Source organism: Rhinichthys klamathensis, unplaced genomic scaffold, assembly GCF_029890125.1.
Source record: "Rhinichthys klamathensis goyatoka isolate OS25496 unplaced genomic scaffold, OSU_Roscu_1.1 h1tg000170l_1, whole genome shotgun sequence".
NCBI classification, from domain to species: Eukaryota; Metazoa; Chordata; class Actinopteri; order Cypriniformes; family Leuciscidae; genus Rhinichthys; species Rhinichthys klamathensis.
The window spans coordinates 3,069,643-3,092,844 of NW_026606701.1; the positions used below are offsets into that span (position 1 = coordinate 3,069,643).

The 23,202-nt window shown below is 37.1% G+C and overlaps 4 protein-coding genes across 4 annotated transcripts in view; 2 read left to right on the top strand and 2 right to left on the bottom strand.

The window, feature by feature from the left end:
* The first annotated feature begins 1,488 nt into the window (after positions 1 to 1,488).
* On the top strand, positions 1,489 to 3,942 carry tmem251 (transmembrane protein 251). Its single transcript, XM_056259973.1, has 2 exons — positions 1,489 to 1,625; positions 2,093 to 3,942. Exon 2 carries the CDS (start codon positions 2,108 to 2,110, stop codon positions 2,534 to 2,536), a length of 429 nt encoding a protein of 142 aa, XP_056115948.1. The 5' UTR covers positions 1,489 to 1,625; positions 2,093 to 2,107; the 3' UTR covers positions 2,537 to 3,942.
* Positions 3,381 to 5,124, bottom strand: si:dkeyp-55f12.3 (uncharacterized protein LOC568418 homolog). The gene is made up of 2 exons (XM_056259974.1): positions 4,916 to 5,124; positions 3,381 to 4,380 (listed from the first exon to the last, which is right to left on the bottom strand). Exons 1-2 carry the CDS (start codon positions 5,109 to 5,111, stop codon positions 4,271 to 4,273), a joined length of 306 nt encoding a protein of 101 aa, XP_056115949.1. The 5' UTR covers positions 5,112 to 5,124; the 3' UTR covers positions 3,381 to 4,270.
* A 1,146-nt stretch (positions 5,125 to 6,270) lies between these two features.
* On the top strand, positions 6,271 to 12,284 carry ubr7 (ubiquitin protein ligase E3 component n-recognin 7). Its single transcript, XM_056259976.1, has 11 exons — positions 6,271 to 6,457; positions 6,828 to 6,961; positions 7,627 to 7,687; positions 7,776 to 7,871; positions 8,483 to 8,536; positions 8,652 to 8,757; positions 9,332 to 9,447; positions 9,882 to 10,073; positions 11,040 to 11,220; positions 11,350 to 11,411; positions 11,494 to 12,284. The coding sequence occupies exons 1-11, from the start codon at positions 6,326 to 6,328 to the stop codon at positions 11,584 to 11,586; spliced, it is 1,227 nt and encodes a 408-aa protein (XP_056115951.1). The 5' UTR covers positions 6,271 to 6,325; the 3' UTR covers positions 11,587 to 12,284.
* A 6,306-nt stretch (positions 12,285 to 18,590) lies between these two features.
* Positions 18,591 to 23,202, bottom strand: part of btbd7 (BTB (POZ) domain containing 7) — a 74,296-nt gene continuing 69,684 nt past the window's right edge. The window contains exons 9-11 of the mRNA XM_056259977.1: positions 22,535 to 22,713; positions 21,466 to 21,873; positions 18,591 to 20,625 (exon numbers count right to left, since the gene is read on the bottom strand). Coding sequence (XP_056115952.1) covers positions 19,969 to 20,625; positions 21,466 to 21,873; positions 22,535 to 22,713 — 1,244 coding nt within the window. The 3' untranslated portion in view covers positions 18,591 to 19,968. The remainder of the gene's footprint in view (positions 20,626 to 21,465; positions 21,874 to 22,534; positions 22,714 to 23,202) is intronic.

Genomic DNA, 23,202 nt, shown 5'->3' on the forward strand with positions numbered 1-23,202 from the left:
CAGAGGGCTTGTTCACGGGTAAAACTTGCATGGTTTTGTGAGACAACTGCTCCAGGATTGATTCATTTATATTTGGTTGTACGTACTAAAGTTCAAATCTCTCAAAATAAGAAATGAGGAAATTAAAAAAAAAAGGTGCCGTGAGTGGTAGAGATATGTAGGCTAAACACAGTGATTTTAACTGGTCGGAGTTTTTAAAGTCATTTCTGTAGACGAGGTAACCCCAATTATCTAAAACATTTGTAAACAAAACACTATAGTTTTTGTGATAGACTATATAATTTATAGTAAAGTTGGGTAGATAACAAATTGTAGCCTAGTAGCTATGTTAGCCTACTGATTACAAAAATTGTAGTTAACGTAATCCATTACATTACACATTTAAGGTAGCCTATATCTGACCACTTTTAGATTACTTTTGACCTAACTATAGTTAATCACATTGATTTGAATAGGATAATCTTGTACCGCATTGATATAAAAATACAAAGAGAAAGAAAATATATATTCCATTCTTTGTTATCAACAACACGTGCATATTACATCCCAGACTCCATGGGGTTCATGGTGGAACTGTAGTTTTGTGAGAGAGTAATCAAATCATAATATATATATAAAAAATAAAAAAAATAAAAAAATAAATAAAAAAAAACGTACTAAAAAGATTAAAATAGGCTATATTTTATTTGTTTACCTGCATGTCATGTGACCATTAACTGACATCAGAGAACAGTGAACTTAATTAGATTATTATTTATCATCATCTTAATTTTATCATTGACCTGTATCTTATTACCTTAAAATCTCAGTGGGTACTTCAATCAAATATATTAAGTCAAAGAGGTTCAGCTGACCAAAAGGTTGTGATAATTGTGAGAATAACATGTAGATAATCATGTAATTACGAGTAGGCCTATTTTAAAACATAATATAATCTAAAACGAGTACTTAATTTTTGGAATCGGATTACGTAATCCAGATTACATAATAATCTGTTACTACCCAGCACTATTGACAGTATTTTCAAGCTTTGTCGACATACTTCCCACACGTTCACCATTGCTGATTTCCTCTCAGCAGCAAACATTACCTTTCCCGCCTGACAAACGTGAGAATGCTGAAAAATGTATATTTGGCACAAGACCAGACCCACCACAAGCATCCTGTGTTTAGAGCCTAAAATGATTATTCTTATTTTTCAAAATAATTGTTATTCTACCCCCATTACCACCAGCAATTCTAAAAATCTTTGTGCAATGTTTGTAGTTCCTGTAGAAGGGCAACAAAGATAAAAAGTTGTTGAGGATAATTAAAATTAAAATTAAAAACAAGATGACCTGCTGATTCAGATTATACCAGTTCTGTCAGTTAATAAACACAAATCAACTCAAATTATAAGCAAAAAAATTAAATCATTGCATGTGTGAGAGGAAGGCTCTAGGGGGCAGTAGAGTCCTTTGTGAGGTTAACAATAAAGTCTCCGAAGATTCACAGAAACTTCCCGGATGTTTGCCATTCCAGGAAGTGGGTCCTATGACAACAATCCTGTGACAGGGTTGTGTGTTTTGGATTGAGAAACGTATTGCCCTGAAAATCGCGCAAAATGGATTGATCGTGTGATCACAGTAAGTAACACTCATCGAAATCATGTGTTTAGTAGATATGATGGGGGCCTATTGCTATAAAATGACACACCAGTAACGTTACTAGTCAACAGCTTTAAGAAATCTCCATATGGTGTGTGAGCCTTCTTGTGTTTAAAAGACTTCATGTTTGTTTCTTCAGTGTTATATTTAATTTAATTTAATAATTAGATTAGTAATGTGTTTCGTACAACGTCAAATAAGCTAATGGTTTAGGAAAATGTTTTGAAAAATAAACATTTTATTATTAACTGTACATGTTTTATATTTAATAATTATTTAAAAACAATTTTTAATGGTGGTTTACAGTTTAAATTGAGCTCCTTTCATTTATTTCCTGAAACCTAAGCAGTAATCACACCATTGATCACATGGGTTCACAACCATGTAAGTGTTTGGTTTCTTGTCAGCAGTTGCACTGAATGCATTCTCTGACTTTGTTTTTCCAGAGAAGAGCATGGAGAATGATGAATTTCCGCCAGCGGATGGGGTGGATAGGTGTCGGACTGTACTTGTTGGCCAGTGTCGCTGCAGTGTATTATATATTTGAGATCAGCCAAACATACAACCGACTTGCACTGGCACACGTAGAAAAGGCTTCTGGAGCTCAGACAAAATGGTCGGGAGATGCTTCTTCCTCTTCCCCTTCTTCAACCTCATGGACAGTGACTCTGAAAACGAGACTTCTCCTTCTGCCCTTCTGGGTGTGGGCCACCATTTTCCTCATCCCCTACCTCCAGGTGTTTCTCTTTCTATACTCCTGCACAAGGGCAGACCCCAAGACTGTAGGATACTGTATTCTGCCCATCTGCCTTGCTGTTCTCTGCAACCGTCACCAAACCTTTGCCAAGGCCTCCAATCAGATCAGCAGGCTGCAGCTGATTGACACTTGAAGTGATGGTTAAAGATGTGGGATCAGATCTTGGTGCCATACAGTTGGGTGATACAAAAGTGCATTCATAAATAAGATTATTAATTTTTAAGACTTGGCCCTGACTTCTTTTGTTGTAGGAATTAAATGAGGACAGTGCTTGGGATTTTTTTCTTTTTCTGTTTGAGTCACCTGCAGTTCCACGCCAGTTTTTGTGTATTTTTTTTAGCAAAAACAAAAAGGAATATAGTCTAACAAGGTTTCATACTCTTTCACACTGAATGTCAAATTTGGTCTGCATTTTAATCAAAGTAGATTTATAACTGGATCCAGACGTATTTTCCATGTCGGCTCAGTCTTAAAGTACCTTTTCTAGAAGTTTCATCTTGATTTAGCTGAAACAAAGAAATTAAATTAAATTTGATATATGAACTTTAAGTAGCCTAAATGGAGGCAATTAAGCCATAGTCCAAGATGTGGAGATTGTTGTTGGGGCTGCATGAACTACTTGAATTACACTTCTAAAGATGGGTAGATTTCCTATAAATCAAAATGAATCAAGGAGTGTAAATGTTTCCATAGTATGAGGCCAATGGATTTTTATTGTCAATTTAATGCTCCAGCTGTTTGTTCTCAACTCCAGTGGACACTGTATTAGAGGAAAATAAGAAAACTACTGACAGTGGTACCACGTTTCCCATTCGTTTATAAGTGTCCATCTTTTTACTTGTTTTGAAAATAAAATGCACTCGAGAGAACAATGAAAGAATTTGTAATAAAAAACTTTTGTATTAAAAAAACAATCTGTGATGAATACATTTTAATATCAGTATTTTGTTCCAAGTATGATTTCTTGTCAGCTCTAGTCATGGAAAGATAATATTTTCCTTTTATTTCTTAATTTAGGTTTATTTGACAAATACTAATTCTGTATCATAGTGATATTCAAGTGTCCTCAGTGAAAAGTGTGTTTCTGAAATAAGTTCATAATCATGTCTTGTGAAATAGTGTACTCAATCTCATGTCTTATTGTTGAGGGATATCAGTATCATTTTACACCGTGAATAATCTTATCTTGCATAAAAAATGCAAAGGTTATGGGTGTGGTAGGTTGTAATGAGTCTGATCATGGGTCTCAACATTAGATGAGCCTGTGCCACAGACCCAAGTGTTCCGATCTTTAAAATCACTTCTTTTGTGGTTACAATGCCTTTGGTTACATGTGGAATGTTTTATTCATTTGTTGAAATGCTAAAAAAAAAGGCAAATTGTTTTTGTCTAAAAGGGCTTGACTGTGAATTTATAATGTTTAATGGTACCTATTAATTACTTTCCATTGCAATCTTAATACACTGTGGTTTGAAACAACTCTGGATTCTGACAAAGATCAATAAAGAAATGAAATGTGCAGTGCAAATTCTTTTGAAATGGATACACTGGCAATTTATTGCGCAATGGTTTATTATTACCCGTTAGCTGAAGAAACTTAAGTACTGATAACCAATGTCAATTTGTAACATTTTATAACAGGAAAAGTGTAATGATAAAACAATTTCGCCTTAGCACTATTATGTTTTTCCATTTATAGAAAACTGAAGTTATCAAAAATAACATCATTTTAATGGAAACAAAATAAGGCAAAATCCCAACACTGTCTTAAACTCACGGCTGTCACAAAAGTTAAAAGGAGAGCACTTATGTACAAACACCTTTTTATGCACCAAAGGCCATTACAGAAGAATGACAGTTCTGAAGATCATGGCCGTAAGGTCTTTATCCGCTTGTTTGGAGGTTCTGACTTTGACCTTTTTTTGGTGGTCATTCCTGTGGTACTATCCTCTTCGTCACTGTCCTCGTCCTCATCATCTATAACATGGGTTCAAAAAGAGAAAGAAAAGTTACAAATAATTACTGAATTTGTGAACTGTCACCCCTTTTTTGAGCACAGACAAGAAGACATTCAGCAGATTATTGCACCGTTTCCATCATAACGCAATAACCAATTTCAAAACGGGTTTCAAAGGGGGAATTTTGAATGTTTAAGTTTTCGAGTGATTGTTGTTGTAATGTAATAGAGGGGGAAAAGGCAATAAATAAAAAGCGTGCAGTGTCTTGCTACCGGGACACTGACCGTTAAATGTCTTAATTGTAATAAGAATAAGGAAGTAATAAAGTATTATCCTAAGTAACGTAAAGTAAATAAAAAATAGTAGCCTGTTAGGTCACGAACATTTTCTGTTAAGCGACAGAAGAAAGGAGCTCGCTGACACCTGCAGTGCAATCAGTACACAACAATACACACATATAAGGTTTTAGTCACTTTGCAAGTGTTGTTTTTTATTTGTTTATGTTTGTTGGTTTGTTTCCCACGAACGACTCAGTCTTCATTTTAGCATCTTACCATCCAGAACCCCTCTGCTATTGTCCGTTGAACCCTTTTCTTGTTCAACCAGAGCCGTCAAGACTACCGATACATCGGCATTTAATTTCTTGACGCCAGTTAATAGTGATTTCAAATCGCCATCTACTTGTACTGTGAACTGGTTTGTCTGTCCATCTCTGTACTTCAACTCTCCTTTCAGCTCGCACGCTGCCATATTGAAGATGCACACGGTAACTCGGTTGCCAGATCTTTCAAGAAATACACGCAACATGGGCTATACCTAAACTTGTTCGGGGGAGACCTATGGGGGAGACGTTATTTCTGAATTAAGAATTATGGAGAAACGAAACGCTTATGCTTGGTTTTACAGACAGGGTTTAGATTAAGCCAGGGTTAGTTTAATTAGGAAATCTAAGTAGCTTTCATAAACATACCTTAGAAAAAAAAACATTACTGGTGTGCATCTTGAAAACAATGGCACTGACATTTTACTATAGGTCAGTGGAAGTTGCTTTCAGCTAAAACAGCTCAAATATACATTTTAGTCTGAGGGCTTAGCCTTTTCTGTCAAACCGGGAGTTCATTTCATTAATCAACACAGAAAATATAACAATGGAATGGGATAGAATCTAAAATAGAATAGATGATATAAAACAGAAGCTAGGCTAAATTGCAACATTCTGCAAAAAATAATAATATTAGCAATTACACCCTTTTAAAAAGTTAAAATATTTCACATACACTGGCCATCTAAATAAAAGAAGCAAATCTCTTTCTTGAGTGTGCAGACTGTACATTCACTGAAACCATTTTAAAAACTTTCAGATAGGGTTAAGAAATGCCCTTTCAGGTTTTAAGACTACAGACTGAAGCACAAGTAGGTTAAACCCTAAAACGTGACTGTATTTTAGACATAGGCCAAAGCCTCCAAAAATCACACACCCATACTATTAATAATTAAGACTATTAATTATAAGTAGTATAAGTGGACATGGCAACATTGATTTACCCTTTGAACCCTGACCCATCGAATTGGCTTCGCGAAAATTCAAAATGTTCCTGTTTACCCAGAACCAGTGATATTATGTGGTATAATGTTTTAATACACGTTAGTGAGAAAAAATAACTCTAAAAACTGTTTATGATCCCTGCAACTCTCCCGCCAAAACACCATGTATTTGCATAAACCGGAAGCAGCATTGGTTTTGTTATTGTCACAGTTAATCCCTATAAATTCTTCAGGTTATGTCAAACCGCATGACACATTCACACATATTTTCTTTTTTAATATTACAGTGGAATCTCTGTCGCAAATTAAACTTGATCTCGTTGGCAGGCCAGTTAGTTCTGTGGCCAGTTCGTGTCTCGTTTCGTGCCCTGGAACAGGAACTGGAAATATTTTTTTTTTTTGCGCTCGTCTCTTCAAGGATGGCGGCAAATGATGGAGCGGAGGAGGCTACTGTATCTCTGGTGGACGTCCTAGAGGAGGATGAAGAACTGGAGAACGAAGCCTCCGCGGTGCTGGGAGGGAGTGATTCAGAGAAATGCTCGTATCCAGAGGTTTGACGTGTTTATATGAACACAGCCTTGTCGTATAATATTGTTTTTAGCATGCTGATTATAACTTGACACAGCCTTTTTTTATCTTACTGATTAACGTTGTTCTTATAAAGTGTTTGTTGGATTGTTTTGGTTTGGGGTTAGCATAATACCTTATGCTTAATTCGTCGATGCAGCATCTATTTGATTGGAAATAAACCTTACTGCATGAACACATAGTAGCAGGAATAAGAATCCTTTTTAGTACAGTTAAACATCTAACAGTAGTTTTCAGCAGATGCTCTGCATTTACATTTATATTCTTAATTTCTTAGGATGAAAATAAGCTATATGTCCTAAAAACAAGGTGATTTTCTTTTTGTCCTCACAGGGACATGTGAAGCGTCAGGCTCTGTATGCCTGCAACACCTGTACACCAAAGGGAGGAGAGCCAGCTGGCATCTGTCTGGCATGTTCCTACAAGTGCCATGAAGGCCATGACCTTTTTGAGCTGTATACTAAGAGGTGGATATTGCTACAATAAACAGCTGTAATTTTTGATGGTGCTCTAACCCATTTAAGCAAAGCTGAAATGCTTATTTTGATATTTTTATTCATAATATTTTTGTCATTATGGCAGTGAGATTATTTAGCAGTTTACATATTCACATATTTGTCACGGGCAGCATCATAGGCAATACAAGTGAAACCTTGACGTGTCACAAGAAAAATAGGTTTAAAATTAGCAAGAAATCAAAATGGACAATTCTTGTTTTTTTTTATGTAATATTGCAGTATTTATTATAAATGAATTATCAATGCACACCATTATTATTTCTTTAATTAATGTGCCCTCATTATATTTAACCAAATAAACTTTGATTAAAGGCAGAACAACCTGTCACTCACATGAGATCACAGCAAAGGATCCAGTCAAGTCCTGCCCTACATTGTTTTTCTTGTTTAAGAAGCCGTTTCACTCGGATATACGTCACAATAAAGAAGTAAAGACTATCACAACTTGCGTTTCATGCTGACTTTAATGCAAAGAAAATTCCACATGGAGATCTGGAGAAAAAAAGTTAACTTAGTTGATAGTTTGGATTTAATTGCGCACAGACCTTACTTTAAATCACTTGCAAAGGTTATGTTAAGCTGCATTCATTATATAAACCTTATTAATATTACAGGAATTTTCGATGTGATTGTGGAAACGACAAGTTTGGGGAAATGGAGTGCAAGCTATTTGCGGTAAGTTATGTTTTACCATTAGTTTGAGTTTGTGTCTTTCAGTTTCAACTGTAGTGATGGTGATTATTTAAGATTTTCTGTTATGCAGGATAAAGAGAAAGTGAATTCAGGGAACAAATACAGCCACAATTTTTTTGGCTTGTATTGCACATGTGACAGACCCTACCCAGATCCAGAAGACGAGGTAATGTGCATTTTAGTTTGAGTTGCTTTCTATAATGTTTTTCTGTTGTCTGATCATGTACTGTATTGCATACTTTTTAAAATTATTAATCCGTATTCCAATTTGAATTCTGCTTGTAACTGGACTGTATGTTTGGAGTAGGCGTGTTGGTTTTACAGGTGTTGCACTCTGTTCAGATGTACACTGATGACATTAGGGACTTTAAGCAACAGCTACTGGAAGTAATTAAACTGTTAACTGTCGTAGCCAAAGACCAATAAAGCGAGTGCGCGTTCAAAAGAGATAGCGCCATAGATTGCGGCTCCCTGATGCTAAGAAGCTAACTTAATTTAACATATGCTTAAATTATGTAAGCTTAATTAATATATTTCAGCGACAAAATGTTTAATTTACGAACCTTTATTTTGAAATGTAAGTCAACTACATTAGTTAAAAGTCCCTTTTTGGAGGTACCGGTACCGCCCACTTTGTCAGTTTACACCCCATTTTGGATTTCTCTGGCCTGCAGCTATATCTACTTGCTGATGCCCTCAAATTATAGGCCTATACACAGAGTATATTTTATACAGATTATATACATGTACAAATTTAGAGTGAATTGCTCTCTCCAGGTTGCAGATGAGATGATCCAGTGTATCGTGTGTGAAGACTGGCTCCATGGTCGGGTTAGTTTCAAATCAGATTGTACTCTGGCAGGACCTGAACATGGTTTAGTGTGTGTGTAGATAAGGAACTTATTCTGGTGAAATGTCGGAAAACATCTATGTGTGTCTCTATCAGCATTTAGGCTGTGTAGTGCCAGACTGTGTGGAACTACAAGAGATGATCTGCGAGTCATGCATGAATAAAACACCTTTCCTTTGGAACTATGCTGCACATATTGCAGGTAATGTTATACTGTTATCTGCTTCCATTTTGCATTTACAGATATTTAGAATGACTGCAAAGTTTTTTGGGGAGAGAATTTAATTGTACACTACCACCGTTCAACATTTGGATTAAGATTTTTATTTTATTTTTAATTATTGCTTTTATTCAGCAAAGACGCAATAAATTGATCAAAAGTGGCAGTAGAAATGTATCACAGTTTCCACAAAAATATTAGCAGCACAACTGTATTCAACGGAGATAATAATAATCAGCATATTAGAATGATTTCTGAAGGATCAGGTGACACTGAAGAGTGGGGTAATGGCTACTTAATTTTTCTTGGCCATCACAGAAATGCATTTTAAAATATCCAAAAATAGGAAACAGTAATTTTCACAATATGTTTTATTTTTTAATCAAATAAATTCAGCATAGATGGACATAATAGACTTTCAAAAATATGTAAAAAAAAATCTTATCGAGCCCAAACTTTTGACTGGTAATGTACATTAACATATCATTTGTCAGTTAGCATCTTTCACTAAACATTTCTACATTTGTGAAGGCTTATTTTGTCTTGTTTGCATCAGTTACACCCATAACAAAAGTAAGCCCATCCAAAGAAGAAGGGGATGTGAAGGTGGAGGTAGAAAATGATGAAGAGAAGATAAAAAACGAGAACCTGAAGAACCCTGTAGATGAGAAGGTACTTGCTGTCTGCTGTGTAATGTCTGTCGTCTTGTCTCGGAGTAGGAGGCTGATTCGTGAAATGGCAACTTTTCCATTCATTCCTGTTCAGTCTGTTTTATTGCTGACAGCCTAACTTAAATCTCCTTTAAACAACAGATATGCAGTGAACAAGTGTTTCAAGATACTAGATGCATTAAGGATTTAAGACACAGTTTTGCCTTTGTCTCACCACAAGATGGCGGTAGTTATCAGAAAGAGTGTTTTCATTGGGGAATTAACGCATCTCATGCGTCATCTGTCTCAAGCCATAATTTGAAGGAATCAAGCTAAATTGAATAGAAATTATGCTAACCCAGCTGTATGACTGGGGAATATTAAATTATTTGAACAATCTACACAGCAAGAGAGGAATGAGTGATCAAGATTTGATGACCTTCTCTCTGCTGACAGGTGCAGGTCAACGGGACATCCGCCTGTAAGCGTAAACACCAGGAGGAAGCTGAAGGTTCCTCCGAGGAGGGCTCGTGCTCCGGGTGCAGGCTGAGAGAGATGAAGGCTTCGGGGAGGAGCCGGGCTCCTCAGGGTGCCGTGTTCTGGCCGTCTGCCTGGCGCACCAAACTCTGCACCTGCACCGACTGCAAGGTATTACAGACCACATTTACTCACCATCTCTGCTTTCACCCTTCGTTAACAGGTGCAATTCAATTAGAATTGGATTATAAATTGTAATAATTATTATTATAATGACAATTTTCTCTCTCTCTTTTACTTATTTCAAATAAATGCTGTTCTTTTGAACTTCATTCATTAAAGGTTTCTGGAAAAAAAATTATCATGGTGTCCACAAAAATATTAAGCAGCACAACTGTTTTCAACATTGATAATAATAAGAAATGTCTTGAGCACCGAATCAGCATATTAGAATGATTTCTGAAGGATCACGTGACACTGAAGACTGGAGTAATGATGCTTATAATTCAGCTTTGCCATCACAGGAATAAATGACCAAAAATAAATATATATATATATATATATATATTAGGGCTGTCAGTTAAACGCGTTATTAACGGCGTTAACGCAAACCCATTTCAACGGCGTCGTTTTTTTTATCGCGCGATTAACGGTCTTTTTGGCCTAGCAAACTTTAGTTTTTTTCACATGCTTTTGCAACAGGACGCGGCATGCGCGGCGCTGCGCTTGAAACCCATTCATTTCAATGGTCTATCTAGACCGGAAACAAAACAACAGGCACGCCGCACACACTTGTTTGGGCTTGCGAGCCGGCCAAATAGTTGGTTAATGTTACGTTTTGAGTGGATGACGAGTGCGAGACGCCGAAATGGATGCCAATAAGATTCTGAATGTAAAGTTTACTTTTAAAAAGTTGCCAAATGGTTCCATTGATCGTGAGTTAACTATTACATTAATCGCGATTAAATATTTTAATCGTTTGACAGCACTAATATATTATATATATATATATATATTTATTTATTACTATATTTTTAACCATATAAATAGATAGATAAATATGTATATAATGATTTACTGACTTTTTTTTAATCTTATTTGTTCCTGGTCTCACGTTAATTGGCTTTGTTTGCTTAGATCCTCTATGCAGACACAGGAGTGTCTTTCCTCACGGATGAGATGGACACCGTCCTGGCGTATGAGAACAAGGGCAAGTCCACAGAACAGGCTGAACAAGCGGGTGGAGCCGAGGGTCGTGACCCCTTGATGTCGGCCTTAAACAACCTGAATCGGGTTCAGCAGCTGGAGATCATCCATGGTTAGTAGGGTTTACTGACAACTTTATCTGTGTGAAAGCAAAACTAATTCATGATGTGAGATTTCAAATTGAACTACTCCCAATATGCTATCAATTCAACTGTGACGTTCCCATTACATTTTTCTTCAGAATATAATGACATGAAGACAGAACTGAAGGACTATCTGCAGAGATTTGCAGCAGAAGGAAAGGTAGGCTTTCAATATTTATATTTTTAATGTTGTTGAGTTGAAGATGAGTTTGTACAATCTAGTGTTAAATTTCCTTGTTTAGGTGGTGACACCTGAGGACATCCGCCAGTTTTTTGAACAGCAACAAAGCCGCAAGAGACGAAGAGCCAACGCAGGCCAGTACTACTGCAGTTAAACCGTCTTTCACCCTGACACTTCAAGCATACCAGCTACATCCAACCTTTCATGTTTCTTTTTCTCCAGCTTTTTTTCCAAGGCCATTCCTGGTTTTATAAAATAAACACGCAGTTTAAATTCAGGCCCTCATAAGCTTGTATGATTTTGACCTTCTATATTAGTGATGTATGACAGGTTCTGTGTTCCCAAAGATATAGCTGTATTACTTTTCTTGTAATCCTGCCATTCCAAATAGGGGGTTGAATTTGCAATGACGTTCAGCTCAACATGTCACAAGTGGCTCTCAGTGTCCAGAAAGATACATTATGGAAAGGCACTTCTATAATGTCATAAAACAGCAATTGCAGTCAATCCTCAGGAGCTCTCTCTTTTAAGCAATTTAAAATGGTGTCGTTACATACTGAAGAAGGCTATTAGGAAAGTCACAATCACATGACTGCATTCAGTATTAATTGTTCTGAAGAGATGGCTAATATTCACGTTCATGTATGTCAGGGTAAATAGTGCTACAGCCTATTAGAGAAATCTGTTTAGGAAACACAAACCTATGTAAGTGCTTTTTCAGGTTATTCATTTCAGTCATTGTTGAGATCTATTAACCCTTTTTATTTGATCTTGTTTTAACCTGTTTCATGTGTAGATTCTGTTACTTTTTAATGTCCTACCTTTGAGAAATAAACATGGTAATACATTTGGGCCCTGTGATGTATGTCTCAGTTTATCCCAGAAACTCTCCATTAGGGTGAAATAGCCGATGAGATTTAGTTGAACAAGTCAGTAAAGCCTCTAGGATTTCTAAATCGAATTTAAAGTTTTGTAAATAACCGATCAAGCTTTATACACCATTCCAAAAGGGTAAAACTAATCAAGGCCAGTCCCTCAGGTGCTCTTCGGTCATTTGTGGCCGAAAATTTTTCTGTTTCGAAATGTTAAAAATCACAGCTTCATCGGAATGTTACGAAACTTAGTGACTTTTATGGCATTGGGTATGTGAATACAAAAAAAAATTTAGGTCATGATCCGAGCAGGCTAAGTGGTCGTAAAAAAACACTTGTGCTCAAAAATGACCGACCATAGGAAATGAATGGGAAATTGACAAACACAAATTCTCTACAAATCGGCCACAATGCAAAAAAAAAAAATGTATCCCCCCCTCAAAGTGATCAGTGCTACTACACTAGTGGCGAGACGGATCACAAAACTTATCACGGGTCCGTGGTTTGATTAAAGTCAATTTTATTTAAAAATAACAATAATAATATAAATAATAATAAGCTGTGAAAAAAGCATTACCGTTTATTTTTTTTTATTGAATTGTAATGTTACCTGTAACAAAATGCTTTCTCTGTATTCAGGTTTGACTGTAGTAATAATGCAAAAACGTGTACACTTCACACCAATTTTTTTTTTTTTTTGATAAACCATAGCAAAAAGTATTATTTGAGAATTTCAAAAAAATACATTCAAATCCACATCTTAAAAGTAAGTAATTTTGTCCAAAAACAATTAGAGAATTCACAAGCCTCTCCATAGAGAGCTATACAGGCTATACAGTGGTTACACCATGAAACAACATGTTTTATTTTATTTTCTCTCAACAGATGGCGCTAATCTGACTTCAAAAATTGGATTTAAAAGGTCTGGTCTCTGTATTAATCTGAAATACTGCAATAATTGAAAAAAATATGTTAAAAAAAATAGGAACTTTTTTTTTTATGGCAAAAATGGACCATAAATATTGCATAAATATTAATAAGTAACATCAAATTCTCTCAAAATACAAAATTAAAAAGAAAAAATATTATTGAACAAAAATAAATTGCATTGGTTTTACTGGGATGGAGAAAGTTTCATTTTTAGGTGTTTTCACTTCTGACCGGGAAGATAACAAGTGTGACTCCATTAGCGAAGAGCACCTGAGGGTTAAAAAAAAAAAAAAATCGAAATGCGCTTACATGTATATTCTGTAGGGTGAAACCATTTGTGCACTGTTAAAAGTTAATAAAAAAAAAAAAACATTTAATCGAGTTTGAGAGATTTCATGTGTAACAAAATGTTATATTGTGATTAAGATGTAATTTAACAAATGTAATTAAATTGTTTAAAAAATTTAGCTATATTTAAAGAAAAAATTTACGTAAACATAAACGTCATGGCTGTGGAGTTACAGTAATGGATGTTGCCCATTTAAGAAAAAGGGGAATTGTGTTTAGACCGTTTTCTTTGTGTATGTCATTGCATGACTGCGGATCTGAGGGGTGGATTCGCATTCATTTGACTAAATTTCTATCAATTTCATGTGTCGCACTTTATTAAGAGTCAGGTGTTATAGGCCTACTGATAACTCAGATTTTTTTTAATTTTTTTTTACATTTTCATCTAATTTTTGATAAATACAGCCTCCATTTTAGATAAATCTAGATTTGTGCTAATTTGTCGGTGATGTTAGTCTTTCATGGTAACCCAACAGACATAGAATAGAGAAAACTATTCTCCCTCGGTGGAATAGGGGCAAAGATGAAAAATTAAACACTTTTTCTTAAGAACTGTAAATTCTTAATTTTTCTTTAAAGTTGCATATTTCTACTAATTAACTAGAAATAAACTAGAAATTTACTTCAAATACTGGTACCACAGGCATAAGTGGTTGTCACTTAGTATTTAATTTTGATTTAAAAAAAAAATCAAGCTTTAATTTGACTGGACATGGCATATTTTAAATACATAGCAATACATTTTATTTATCTTTTAAAAAACTATATTTTTTTCTAATTTTGCTTCTCGTTTGCCACCGCAATTGAAAACCCTGTTACTGTTGCATGAGGGAGAGTCCCTGTAGCTATAGTCATTTACATAAATGCGCCCAAACAATGTCCTTATAAGGGCTTTTCAGACAACCTCACTTTTCTAGCTTGTTTGCATTCATGCTCGCGCAGCGCTCATATTTCAACTAAAGCCAAACATTTACTTCTCAAAATTAGTTAAAACACAATCAGGCCTAGACTACATGTGAACGTGTTTCGGACCTCTTGTACTCTGAAATAATTAATTTCTAAATCAACTTTATATATACCTTGATAAATTACAATAAGTATGTGATTTTGCGTAAGTGTGGCTCCAGTTGGTTCTAAATTTAAACGTTAATTTCAGTACGAGATGAATTATAACTTCTGCATGAAAATGTTTGTATGTTGTTAGTGAATGGAGACCCAGTATTTTACCCTCCCATTTCCCACTAATGGCAAGGTGTTACTCACTGCTTATCTGGCAGTTCCAATGAATGAAAACAACAACACACAAGCATTATAACTCAAAACTATTTATTTCCAAGACATTAGTCACCTAATTGCAGAGTAAAGTTCATAACTACACCGGCCAAAGAAAAGAATAGAAAAATAGACACTTTCCACAACTCCACAAAAGAATGCTTTTTTTTGTATGTATGTGTGTGTGTGTGTGTGTTTATATATATATATATATATATACACACACAAATATATGTATACACACAAACACACACAAAGTCTCAAATAGATATCGCATGTTTTATATATATTTATAAAAACTTTACACTTTACATACAACAAAACACCATATTTCTGAGGCCTGTGATCAAAGGTACCAAAAATCTTGAAAAATATTTTTTTCTGAAAGAAAAAAAGAAGACAAAATAAACATTATGCACACTAAGCGTTGGCTACAGTATTACAAAGAGACGGTTTAACAGAGGTTTGTAGAAAGGGCTTGCATAAGACAAAAGGGGTGCGGAGGAAGCCCAGCCTCAGGCAGGGAAGGCACTAAATCGTCTCCAAAAGAGAGATAGCACAAGAGAGAACCTGGAGATCTTGACTTGTAAGTCTTCAAACACAACTTCCCTTGCCCCTCACACATCCAAAACACAAACCTTCGGTTCAGTTCAGCCTTGCGGCACTTTGGAGATAAATAACGCAACGCCATGCAAATATACTAAAAGGATTAGGAATGAATGTTTAAGAAAAATGACTCAGCTGTGAATCTAGAACTGAATAAACAGACACTTCAGTCAAAAATAAATCAATAGAGCCAACAGAGGGCACTATTCCACAACAAGTGTTACACATACCGCCATCAAAAATTTAGTGCAATGGGTACCTTCATCTGTTTTAGCTTTTATTCCTTGGTTTAAGATGGTCAACGAAGCCAATCATTTTAGACAATGACAATTAGACGTCAAACAATGGCTAGTTTGAGTTTTACAACACAGACTAAACAATGATGCAAGCTTCTCATCTGGGAGCTCAAATGCATTTCCAATTCATTCTCTTAACAGCCTCAGGCAAGCAGCCCACAAACCAGACTAAACCCAAATGACAATAAATAGCATTTGTGATAGAAATGTATTAATTATGAGGTCAGTGTGCATCTCAAACGTGAAATAATACCTTCAACTGTGTGCATTGACTTTTGCAGCAATCAGAACCCACCCTCAAAATGATCTGATTGGTGTTTTATAACATGAAATAAATAAAAAGACTTCTCAGCATCTTCGAAATGGCCTGAGTATAGCAGAGGCGAAGGTGATCTAAGGAGTTTTCCTAACCTCCCCCTTAATATTAAGGCATGGCTGGGTCTATCCGGGACTAGATCGCTGGGAACGGCATTGACCTCAAGAAATAATGTTCTCCGCTGGCAGGAAAACCTCTGAGTAGCAGCAGTAGGCCTAAATATCCATCTGTCAATTTTGGGTCATGGTTACGCAGCGAGTGTGATTCACTAGAATGACATGACAAACCTCAGATCTCCACTAGGCTGCCTCCAAGGGAAGTGCTGATGCCAATTACTCAATGCTTAGAGTTACAGGTAACAGTCACCTAAAAAATAGCAAACTAAAAATGCAACTGTTACATTTAAAAAAAAAAAAGAGAGAGAGAGGGAGGGAGAGAAATGTCATACCGAGAAGTCTTTGCTCATCAGACCTCAGATGAATTCAAAATGGCATTGGTACAGAGGGATGGACCCACAGTTCAAAAATACTGAGTTACAAACCAGAAACACTGAGAATTTAAATGACTGCACTTTTGACAAGAGCTTACAGCACATCAAAAGGAGAACATGCAAGCTGCTGGTAAAACAATTCGCATGCCAGGTAGATCGAATCATTATCGTCATGATGACATGAAGCCTGGAGGATCTGCAAGGTAAAATGAAGACACCTGCTCTGTGAAACAAATCTAGGGTAAAACATTTATTTATTCGGAATAAAAGTGCTTAATAAATTGGTTCAACTCCTCCTCTTTTTGCTGCAGAATGAGGTCAGGGAAGGTAGGATTAAGTAGGCTGCGACACATTGCTTACTGAAAGCTGAAACTAGTGTATTATCAAGTTTGCTCATATTCCAAAGGAAAGGTTTAACCATGTGCATCAGTGACTGAAGATTTTCAGGAATCCGATAAGCCTGGCGTAAAGAGAACTGTAGAACTACGTCCTTGACATTAAGAGGAGATGAGCAGCCTCCTACCAATCTCAGTCGACTTCACCTCTCTGAGGAGATCACTTGTACCCCAGCCAGGGTCTATGCTGGATCTATTTTTGGATTTGACCCTCTGAGGCTTTGCGGGATGGCAAACTGGAGCGCTCCCACTCAGGGTTCATGACTCTTTGAGGCTTGACTCAGAAGTGCACTGCAGTAGGAGTCCAGAAGGACCCATTTGTTGCACTGCAACCGAATCAGCCGGCTAACATTTCTGAACAACTAAGAGTAGATGAACAATAACACAAGCTTACCGCCATAACACCTGATTGAGTTCATTATCACGTAAGATGGCACAGTCCTCACTTTCTACACAAGAATGAGCTGTTATGCTGAATCTAATAAAACAGCAAGTGTAAGGAGAGGAGGAGAGGAACCGTAGAAATATGCAAGAAAGTGGAGAAAATTGTATTTCTGGCTGTTGGTTCTGGTCCCTCAGAGATAAATGTTCAAGGTGAGGCTCTAGATGTCTAAATAAGTTGATAAGAATATAAAGAAGGAAAATCAAATTGACTGAAGTACATGTTGAGAGAAGCTGGTCAGAGGTAGAAAGTCTCTCTGGCACAGAATACCTTACGTGATTTAAGATGGAGAACTGCGTTACCCAAGGTGAGGTCTTAAGGCCGTAACTGCAGATACAGCAGTACTAACCCCAACATCAACTCTTAAGGCTATCTTTATAGGTCAAAATACCTGGGGAGGGATCAACAAAATCAATCGATGATAAATGTTCCTTCTATGATCACAGTCATCAAAGAGTCTGTGTAACTAACATGAATCTCAAGCCAACAGTTTCAATTCAGCTGATAAAGAGAGACAGAAACCTGGTAAATAAAATGCTTTCGAGATTCAACAAGCAACACAAACATCCTCCCCAACCCATCTTTGGTCTAACTGTGAGTTCTTAACAGTCCAAAAAACAACAAAAAAACAATCTGATCGACCATCCAACCAAACCTCAAGCCTTTTACTAGAGTATAAAATATTTGAGCACTTTTGTCTGACAAGAAATAAATGACATTCTCAGTATTTCTCAGTACGTTTGTGCTTTCAACCAACAAAACAGTTATTGTGCTCCAATGAAAGCACTCAAAGTTAGGAACGTGGGATGGATATGACTGAGGATTGTTTGGATATTCAACAGAGGTCCCACCTGGTCTAATAAAACCAGAGATGCTTATATAATAGTATTTGAGAGTATGTGAAAATACAGTACCATTACTTGTGGGGAAAGACTATTGTTGATTATCTTAAAGGGATAGTTCACCCAAAAATGCTAATTCTGTCATCATTTACTTACCCTCATGTTGTCCCAAACCTGTACGAGTTTCTGGCTTTCTGCAGAACACAAAATATAATTTGAAGAATGTCTCAAGGCTTTTTGTTTGTTTGTTTTTTGTCCATACAGTGAAAGTCAATAGGGTCCAATGCTGTTGTTTTTGGATCCCACTGCCTTTTATTGTATGGACAAAATCTCTTTGTGTTCTCTAAGTCATACAGCTTTGGAACAACATGAATGGTGACAAATTACATTTTTGGGTGAACTAGCCTGCATATTTGTGTCAGTATGATAATCGAGAAATATTTTTATTGTAGGGAGAAGAGAGCAAAATGAGTATTTAAAATAAAAAAGGCTGCCTATTGCAGTTATTATAGAGTACAGAATACAGGTATTTCAGATGGTAAAAAAAAAAAGCTTAAAGTAAGTCACTTTTATAGATAGGGTGTGTAGCAGTGTGTGGGATATTGTTTCTTAAAGTGTTGTGTAACAAATCAAAAGTAAATCCTCTAAATCTTTGTGTACATGACACTTTCTAAGATTTCTTTTCTTTTTTGCAAAGCCTGTTCATGACATCATAATTATTGGTCGTCTGCTGACAGAACTAGCGCAGAAAAGCTAATGAAGGTCTGCTGTCCCACCAAACTAGAGGACTGAGGATGTGGCGTGAGGTTGGTTTGATTGAGATTCCTGTACATTTCTGGAGGACGAGGCTGATAATGATCAACCCGCTTTTGCCATCTCTCAGGAATGCCAGCAACCGCAGCCTTGGAAAGAGAATCTGAATGCAAAAGTGGGTGCCAAATTTTTGTTCGAGAGGACAGATAGTTTTTTAAGTTAAATACACTAGAATGAATCTGCAGATCTGAGTTGTGAAACACGGTAAAACAAAGCTCCATTCACATTTTGATTTAATGGCGCATCTGTGCCATTGTTATGCCTGATATGTTGCCTCATAGGAGACAGGGGATTTCATTTGTTTTCCCTTTTATGTTCCATCTCGGCTCTTAAATTGCCCAGGCTAATGTAAAAGCCGGCAAATGCAGCGGATTACACAAGCTATTACTGCCACTCTGCCCTCAAAAGGAGGAGGAGCCGTTTTTCAAGGACTAGACAAAGTAATGAGTTTGCAACTTATTGCCTTCATATTTTTTAAATTTACTCCTAAGGAACTAAATCTGTGCATCTAGATAAATATATATTTTCTCCAGTCATCCTAGTATGTTCAAGGAAATTAAAGTAAATAAAATATACTGTGATACCTGTACATTAATATGCAGCATGTGAGGAAAATATGAGAACCATAATGAATCAGACTAAATCAATTTTGACCTCTTTTCAGGGTGCACACAACCAAACCAAGCTCTCCTCAAATCTATACTAGGTTTCAAACCTATCTGGAGCGGTTTAAGTGACATCTCCCTTTAGCATCTCCCATCAGAAAAGCAGCCACTCGCGTAGCTTATGGGCGTTCATCACTTCAAGATACTGTCGTCCCTTGAAAGAATACAAAGTGCAGGACTGCTGGTGCCTCACCTGTTTGCTTACACGTAGCATTTAAATTAGTCCTCAGTCTCTTTTTTAATCAGGGGTCAGAGAGCAGACTTCCTGTAGGGGTAGTCGGGTTTGTTGGGTGACCTGCGGTCTCGGGCCCCCAACCCTCCCTCGTCCCCAGTCCCTACATTCGCACCTAAGCCCAGCCCAATTCCCTCTGGAGCAGGCCGGCGGCCTGTGGGCCATTCCTCATACTGTTCTGTGGAGGGGCCGAGGCCACAGGTGAGGTCCGTCTCATTTACGGGCCGTGACCTCAGCACGGCTTGCGCAACGCCCCCTTGCGAGACAATTGCCAAGTCTAGTCTCTGTGGAGGCTGTTCCAGCACATCCAGGCGGAGGGATTCTGAAGCCTCTGAGTAGGACGGAGGCGGCGCCCCTCCGCCTGCCTGACGGCCGTGGATGTAGAGGTCTGGTCCACAGTAGGGAGGCACGTGGCGGCCCGGGAATTCGTAGAGATCTGGGAAGTCAGGCTGCGGGCCCTCGGGCTTGGGTTCGGCTGCATGCCGCTTGCGGGAGGAGTGCAGGTGACGGCTGGAGTAGCTGTGGGACATGGGAGGAGCTGTAGAAATGTGAGGGTGGGCTTCGTGACTCTCCACCTCCATAGAGACCTCCGGAAGTCGCCGTTCCTTTAGGCTCATTGCCGAAACACCCATGGCAATGTCTGGCATGAACTCGTTGATGACAGGCTCCATGTTCTGCAAGAATAAGTTAAAATACAACTGTTATCTCTAGGGAAGCATGATATACCAGTACCATATTGGCTATCATCCATTATTATTATTATTATTATTATTTAATAGGGGTGTAACGATACCCTCAAGTCACGATTCGATACATATCACGATACAATATTATTGTGATGCTCCAAGACATATGGTAAAAGGTTAAAAAACTGTTGATTAAAATGCTAAATTTGGTGTTACATTGTGGGTGTAAATGAATAGGCTTGGTGCTGGTAAGCCAATGCACAGGGACAATAGTGACACCAGAATAAAAATATTCATGATTCTGAAGCTGAAAACAGAATTATTTTTTTTAGACGAAAATAATTAATGTAGGCCACTTTTTACTGGTAACATAAGACATTTGACATTATCAGGACACAAATATTCCCCCATTGCATATATTCAACATTATATATATTAGTTTAATGTAGTACTGACACTAAAACTCTATAAAATTGACATTTTTCACACACAGTAATTATCATTTTATACACAATACATATTGTCACTATCCACGATACATAGTTGCATTTTTGTATTGTGATATATTGTGAAACGATATATTACACCCCATAAAAACATTTAATTTAATTTAATCTGTATGTCAATGTTGTATGTATAGATGCTAATTGTCCCATTTTTCCCATTTAGATTATTTAAAAACACTTAACAATTTAATAACACTGTTAAATGTTATTTGAAATATATATTTAAAAATGTAAACAACAGTATATTTAAAAAATTGGAAAAAAAAAATAAATAAAAAAAAATAATAATAATAATAAAGAATAATATATTGCTATTAATAACCATTTGCTTGTCAGGATGAAGATTCCTTCCCCCCTGTGCGTTAGTGCAGTCTGGGGGCAGGGGCTTGGCTCCTGGTGGGTAGACTGGGCTGCCCATTTTTGTAGAGGTCTGCCTATGAAGGAGTGCATGATTGCAGGGGTAGGAGAAAGATCTGGAGGGAGGTTGGCTGGGGACCCGTGGTCTCCAGCCTGCTTTAAACTGCTGCTGGCCATGGCCCGGGGTGGTCGGAGGATGGTAGGGTGGAGGAGGTGGGGGCAGAGGGGGGTGGAAGCCCACCAGAGCCTCCAGGTCAGTGAACATACTCTCCACAGCTGGTGTACTGTTGACCCGGCAGCGACCTGACTGGCGCAAGGCCAGAACGGGACTCTCGTCTCCGAAACGCTCCTCAGGAAAGAATTTGTGTGGATTCTAAAACACAGCACACATCAATGTAAGGGCATGTTTGTGCTAGACATGCTTCAAAAATGAGAGTTAATGGGCTGTCTGGTATGCTGAAGAAGTTTTGACTCCTTCAAAGTTTTCCAACATAGGTTGTCACTTAATGGTGAGAATAACAAGACATCACAGTAGTTCAAGGGCTCAGAGCACTTCTAAACCAAGAGCACAGTAACTGGAGAAACATGCTAGTCAAAGCAACATAGAGTGACGCAGAACACACGAAGGCCCGAAAAATACTCTACGCAAGTACGTGAATGCAATTTGAATTAATTTAGAATGATTTCTGAAGGATCATGTGACACTGAAGACTGGAGTAATGGTTGCTGAAAATTCAGCTTTGACATCAAAGCAATAAATTACTTTTTAAAATATATCAAAATAGAAAACAGTTATTTAAATTTTAACAATATTTTAGTAATATAGACTGTCACATGTGTGAATCTCTTTTTTTAAATCCTTTTTTTTTTTTTTTTTTTTACAAAATCAGTATGAGTGCCTGCAATCCCTAGAAAACATAATTGTATTCATCAGAGGCTGGGGTAAAACTAACTAACGTGAAAGTCAGAGTGAGATTTACAGTAGCCATAGCAACTTGTCAGTGCCTTCACTCAAACAGGATGTGCTGGGTTACCTGTAGGAGTTCTGCAGCCCCGTCAGGTAGGCCAAACTCTCGGAGCACACGGATCTGCAGCTCGTAACTGACTGTTGCGCCCTCACCACAGTTCAGAGCATACGCTCGCTGCACCTGGTCTGTGTGACGCAGCTCCTGCAGCCTACGGATCATTTCCTTCACTACTGCCAACCTGGGCACTGAAAGACAGGGTGAGAAAAGGAAAACACATGACTTAAGTTAGAATAAATGTGTAAATACAGATGAATAAATGCATCAATTAATAATATTGCATACCAGGTCATAAATAGAGATTTATAAAAGATGGGTATATTGACAACAAAAAGTTTATTTTTTTTAAATTGGTGTTGAATTTTGTTTTATATAACACCCACAGCATCACAAAGCTTGCCAATATACAAGGCCAATGTTCCCACTCACATTACACACATATATATATATATATATATATACATTATATATATATATATATATAAAAACACTGAATTGCTTCTTGAAAACAAACTGCAAAATTAACTTGAGAAAAACAATGTCTCATGGTTTGATTTATGGGAGTCACAACTACATCTAGATTAGGACAATATATTTGGCCTCTGTGAAATATCTCTCTAAAATGACTTGATTGTGGTGTTTGAGTGATTAATTTTATCAAGTATAAACGAGTATCA